We start from the raw sequence: 6,097 nt of genomic DNA, 5'->3' as shown, positions 1-6,097 counted from the left end.
CATCCCTTTGTTCACTCCATTCTGGGCACACTTTGTACATTCACCCTTTCTCCCTCCCTTTTTTTTTTTTCTCGATCCCCTTTTCTCTAGACTTGGTCTTGACTTGTATTTGCCTGCTCTTTTCCAAGTCCCTTCCTCCCCCTCCCACCTTTTTTCTCTTTTCCCCCCGGTGTTGCTAACCAGTCTCGTTTCTGTTTGTACTAAAGCTTTGCCGGAGGAAATCGGTAGAGAACTGCCCAAAGGTAACCAGCTGTCCTCCAAAGCCTTTAGTGTTGCCGTACCTCACCATCATTGCCATGGTTTCTGTAGTGATGTGCGTGCAGTGACGTGGTTCACGTGTCTCTCTTCTCATACCTCTTCCCCCTCGTTTTGAACTTTCGCTCTGATTTCTCCTCCTTTCCATGAATGTCCTCAATGTTGATTTGCTGATTGACTCCCATCTCGCTCTCCTCTTCTCCCGTCTCTTCCACAGAATGAGCTGCCAGACACTCACGCCAAATTCCATGTCTTGTTTCTCTTTTTTGTGGCGGCCATGTTCTGCATCAGTATTTTGTCCCTCTTCAGCTACCACCTGTGGCTTGTAGGAAAGAACAGGTCCACTATAGGTAACAAACACGCACTGACATGTCTCTTCTTCATCAGGAACTGATTTACACTGTTGTTAACACGTGTTTCAAAATGTGTTCAAATCATTTGATGATGAAGAACTTGTTGTTTAATGACCTCTGATTTGTGTTCTTCCTTCTTGCCTCTGTCCTGCAGAGGCTTTCAGAGCACCTGTGTTTAGGACGGGCTCCGATAAGAACGGCTTCTCTCTGGGATTCCGGAAGAATATCGCTCAGGTGTTTGGAGACCAGAAGAAGTACTGGCTGCTGCCAGTCTTTACCAGGTAAAGGGAAGAAAGTACAATCCAAGACAGAAGAAAGAGTACAGCAGCCTTCTTTCCACGGCAGATTTTCTTCATCATTAGTCAGCTTATCAAAGTACTTATGAGATAAAACTGGTAATTTGATTATTTAATGTTTTGATGTCTTGCTTTTGACTTTAGAAAATCATTTGTATGATTTAGAATAGAAAGCTCTGTTTAAAGGGTGATGGCATGCCACAGTATGAAACTCTTAATTATAAATCTCAGAAGTACAGCTGTTTGCAATGGAAAATATTACAAAGGGCATTTATCAGGGCATAGTCTAACATTATTCCTTCCCAGACTTCAGAGCAGACTAGCCTTGCTCGTAGTTGTGGTTTTCACATAATGTGATATTGTGGTGATGTTGAGGTCATCTGAGCACTTTTTGCTGACTTTTGTAACGTATAAACCATATTTAACTCGCGCCTAGGGAAGATTCACTTCCTTTAACAAAGCTGCCGGACTAATCATGCTTATTGTTACTCACAAAACCAGCTTCCTTAAAATGAAAGGCTCAGCCGCTAACAGACAAAAGACAGATGAAAAGCTGCTGGAGTAAGACTCTTTCAATCGACTGATTGTTTAGTTTAGTTGACCTGGGGGGAGTTCAGGTGTTGTCCCAAATAGCTAGTTCACACTTTAAATCCATGATGTGTCCGGTCTGTGCCTCCTGCAGGTAAAGCTTGACTGATACAAGCAAATCTTCTCCTCCTTTTTAAATATCAGGTTCACTTTATCGTTGTTTCAGTGTGTTGCCCTACAGGCTGACTGCACATAATCTTGACTTCCTCCTGTCCTTCCTTCTGTCCACTACAGTCAGGGAGACGGTCTCACGTTTCCTGCACGGCTGGTCAACGCTGATGTAGAGCAAGCCACAGTCACCCTGCACCCTGAGCCGGATAAAAGGTGATACATCAGTTGAATGAAACATGATCAGACACAAGGCCCTGACAAGAAGTGTTATGATTTGGAAGAGGTTGTTGATGCACATTCCAGTGGGCTTTTTTAATTGGAGGGGGGTTCTTTTTTTTTTTTTTTTTTTTTTTTTTTTTTTTTTTTTTCATTTTTATTGCTAATTTAATTTGTGTTTTTAGTGTTGCTGAAGTTCCTGCGAGCCCCCTCAGTGACTCAGAGAACCGCCTCCTGAGCAACGACCAGCATGCCAACAATGTTGGGGACCATCTGGCTAACAACACCCTCAAATCAGGTGAGAGAGAGAGAGAGGCTGTTTGATACCACTAGATGTTGGAGCCTAGTGCTGACGCTGACTGTTAGCATTAGGGCTACTGTTACTGTCAAGGAGGAAAAGGGAAACTTCAGATGACTTTTCTCACAGGTGTCCAGATCTCAAAAGTGCCTCTCCAGTATTGACCCTTCAGGGCTTCGCTCTATTTTTGGTCTTTTTTTACTTCTTTTGCAGTAAATACATAAGAGGCAAAGCAGGGATAGGAAATTTACCACAAGCCGTGACAGAAGTTACAAAGATGTGGCATGAAGCTAGTTTGGTAAAAGGTCTCTGCAAGCCGAACCCTGTTACACACATTCTCAGCTTAATATTATCACTGACATCATGCAGTGATGAAATCGTCCTGTTTCAACTAAATTGCTGTGACATGTTGTTGCTTTACTTGCTGTTTTCTATCTTTGACTTTAATTGCATTTTTTTCACAGCTGAAAGTGGAACCATCACAATCTCCATGGAGAGCGAGTCTTAACCAGGTAAAAATAATATGTGTGTGTATGGGAAGAACATTTTTTATTATTTTTTCTTTATTCATTTTTTATTTTTTTTTTGGCGGGGGGTGATGATTTCATAACTGTAAATGATCAGCGTAACCAACTGCAGTGTATCTAATCACTCTTTTTTTCCGCTTTGCTGCAGGAGAAACTCCTGACGTCTATTATGATGCCTTAAGAAACGCAACAGTTCAGTCTGTCACCATGGCAACAGTCAGACACTTCAGAGTAACTATGGAAATACATTTCCCATCCGTGGTGATGCCATTTTTTTACGCATGCAGTATCATTAGCAAACCTCACACCTACCTACCCTACCTACCCCCACAGGACATGTGATAAAGGCTGGTTCCCCCTTACACACACGCACACACACGCCCATACACACGCACACACACACACATGCACGCACGCTAACATTCAATTATGAACATGTTTTCTTCTTTCTGTTATGTTTTCTCACAAAGCTGGAGCTTTTATTGCTGATTACTATATTGAAGAGTCCTTAAAGAATATGATCTCCTTTTGGTGTTTAAAGTGCCAAAAAGCATAATTTTCTCGGCACAAAGCTGCAGTGAAGAGTGGGTGACAAGCTGGAGCGTTTTTGTTTAGAATTTTTTTCTCATATTTTTTAAAAGAAAGGCAGTGAAAAAATGTCTTAGTCTACAACCTGTGGGTTTTATTTTTAACTCATAATGTCGGCGCGTATCCTTGGTCGGCAACGTTTTTGAGAGTCAAAAGGTGGACTGTCATACAGAGGACTCTACTGCAGGGAAGGCTGCAGCTGGGTTCAGAACGTTTGTGGATATCAGAGCACAAGATGGCACATTTGCACTTTGTCGATTATCAATGTCCATCAAACAACGTGCTGCTTCTTCTTTTCTTTTTTTAAGAATCATGTCCAATTGTATTGCAGATGTAACAGATGTTGGATGAGCATGTGACTTATGGCGTTTTCTTTGTTGGCATGAATGTGTTGAAGTGGAAGTGTGTGTTTTTCTTCCGAACTAACAAACGAATCAGCTTTATGTTTCTGTTGTGGCCAACTTGTGTTCAGAGATGCTGCTTATACATGGAGACATTCACCTGAGAGATTTATTTCACACAGTGCAATGTGCAGCATCCAACACTACCAGTTATCTCCGTGTCTGTGATTCTATTCCCACAGTGTTGACTTCCTGTTTTTTCTACAGCTCAGCGCTTCAACCTTTACTGAGACAACACTCATTGCCAAATAAGGGCTCCAAACCTGAAGTGTTTACAACATCGTAGCTTTATCTTCACAGGCCAATGTCGTCATAACCAAATTCTAGCGTTTGTGGCACAATGTTTTCTACAAGTTAAACCTGTCCCTCCTGCCTGTCGTTGGCCATGATGTCGTTGCATTAGCAGTGTTTGGCCAGCAGGTGGTGACGTCATCTTCCTTAATTTTTGTGACCTATACGTGGCTCCGTTCAGTTTAATTTTCAAGTACATTTCCTTCAGAACTAAATTATTTTTTAATATTGACATCTTCTACAATATTTTCTTCGGAATCCTTCATGTTTGATTTAAAATGAAAATGAATTGAAGCCATCTGATCTGCTGTAAAATTGGAGGTATAGACTAGCTTCTGTTAACTGTGACTGCTCTGTATGCATCTTGGGAGTCTGCTCAGTGTTGTGATCTTGTCCTGTTAAAGGAGTTTGTGGTAAACCTAACCGTTGGCAAAAAAAAAGAAGAAAAAAAAAGTGTTGTCAGTGTTGAACATCTGGGATGTGACCATGATGCAGCAGGTCTGATAAACCCAGTAACAGAAGCATTTTTTAGAATTGCAGTGAAGTGATTTAAGTGCTCGCGTAATCACAGTATGTGAGTGGAGTATTTTTTTGTCTGTATAACCAAATAATTATTCAGGAATGCTTATCCAAGGAATTTTGTTATTGATATGCAACTTTCCAGACCATTGGAGGCAGCAAATTCCTGATGTCTGTATTTGGTCACATCCCTGTTGAGCCTCGTACTAACTATACTCCACCAGCCTCCGGTGTGGTGAAGTACCAGTTTACAGCTGTGTCTCTTGTAGAGTGAATTTGTGGTGTTGTACAATGTTTTTTTGGTAATGACTCGTGTTGGTTGTACCTCAGATAAAACAGTGAAGGTATCTGATCATGACAAAGCTTTTTTTTTTAATTATTTTTATTAACACAGCTGGCTCTTTGGACTTTCTGTTTACGTTTCATCCTCCCAATCATGTTTGACCTTTTTGAGCCCAAGTGTTTTCTAATTACTCTTAACCAAGCAGTGATTGGAGGATGTTAATTGTATAGATAATGCTATTGGTGACCAATAATCCCAATCACATGAATTCTACTTATTAGATAAATAACAGTCTGAAAACACAATCCCAGCTAAGGTTGTGTTCCCATCATGTGCATATCTTCTCTTCAGTTCACACTAAAACATTTTTGTAAAAGAAAAAGACAAATATACTGTGTCATCTGTCAGGAGTTTGGTTCCTTCCTCTTATGGCCACTGATTCTGAAACATTGGACCTGTTTTGTTTTACAAATTGCCTATATTCTCTCTGGGCTGTTTGGCCTGGAGACTAAAGTGCGCGTGGGTATTTTGTAATGCTTAATCGAGTGTTCTTTTGTAATATTGTCGTCCAGGCAGAAATGCTTCTGTGCAGAGATTTTTACATATCCGTGTACATATATAACATCTGACTAATGCTCAAAAGCATGGCGCCTAACTTCTGTAAAAGTGTGTTTTACCATGGTAATTGGAAGGACAGTGTTGTAACAGACATTGAAGGTTTCTCAAGTATTGCTAGGTGCATCATGTTTTAAAATCAGCTTTACTCTGGTGTGTTTCAACTTTCTAAACGAAGCCATAAAAACTCCTGTGAAAACTGAGGAAGGAGTTTCAGCCTAATTTCAGTTTATTTTTCTTTAGAATGAGAAAAAAAAATTACGTCTGTATTCACAATGCAGACGTAGCCTATCACAACTTGCTTATTGCTATCTTTTGGTTCCTTTTTGTTACAATGTCCTATTTTACAATGTGTGTATATATATATATTGATAATGTAAGAAAACACTACATATATTTTTCTTGTCTGATTAATTTTACTGTTCCTATTTTGTGAATGAAGTACATGCCTCCACAGAATTAACATGAATAATAATAAATGTTTTTTTAAACTCCAACCTATTTTTTGCCTGTTTTTTTATTAATTTAGAAAAAAGTCAACTGATATTTTTTTCAATAAAATTTGAGTCACAGCTAAGAAAATGCTATATTGATGAATTAAAAAAAAAAAACTAAAAAAAAACCCTGCATCACCTTGACATTTGTGTGCCGACATTACCCACATTGCATCCCCACAGTTGGCAGGTCAGAGATTTTGCTGCCATGATGATAATAGCAAATATTGCCTTGAGCATCAGTATGTTTGCTACACCGATC

The 6,097-nt window shown here is 39.8% G+C and overlaps 1 protein-coding gene across 1 annotated transcript in view; it reads left to right on the top strand.

Moving 5' to 3' along the window:
- Nucleotides 1-5,838, top strand: part of LOC306835180 (palmitoyltransferase ZDHHC20-B-like) — a 9,312-nt gene extending 3,474 nt beyond the window's left edge. The window contains exons 7-13 of the mRNA XM_079361607.1: nt 207-242; nt 473-605; nt 763-889; nt 1,727-1,816; nt 2,005-2,117; nt 2,582-2,629; nt 2,793-5,838. Coding sequence (XP_079217733.1) covers nt 207-242; nt 473-605; nt 763-889; nt 1,727-1,816; nt 2,005-2,117; nt 2,582-2,625 — 543 coding nt within the window. The 3' untranslated portion in view covers nt 2,626-2,629; nt 2,793-5,838. The remainder of the gene's footprint in view (nt 1-206; nt 243-472; nt 606-762; nt 890-1,726; nt 1,817-2,004; nt 2,118-2,581; nt 2,630-2,792) is intronic.
- The last annotated feature ends 259 nt before the right edge of the window (nt 5,839-6,097 follow it).

This window comes from Symphodus melops (assembly GCF_947650265.1).
Source record: "Symphodus melops genome assembly, chromosome: 14".
Lineage (NCBI taxonomy): Eukaryota > Metazoa > Chordata > Actinopteri > Labriformes > Labridae > Symphodus > Symphodus melops.
The sequence above is the reverse complement of the archived record's forward strand: the minus strand, read 5'-3'. Positions and strand labels throughout refer to the sequence as shown.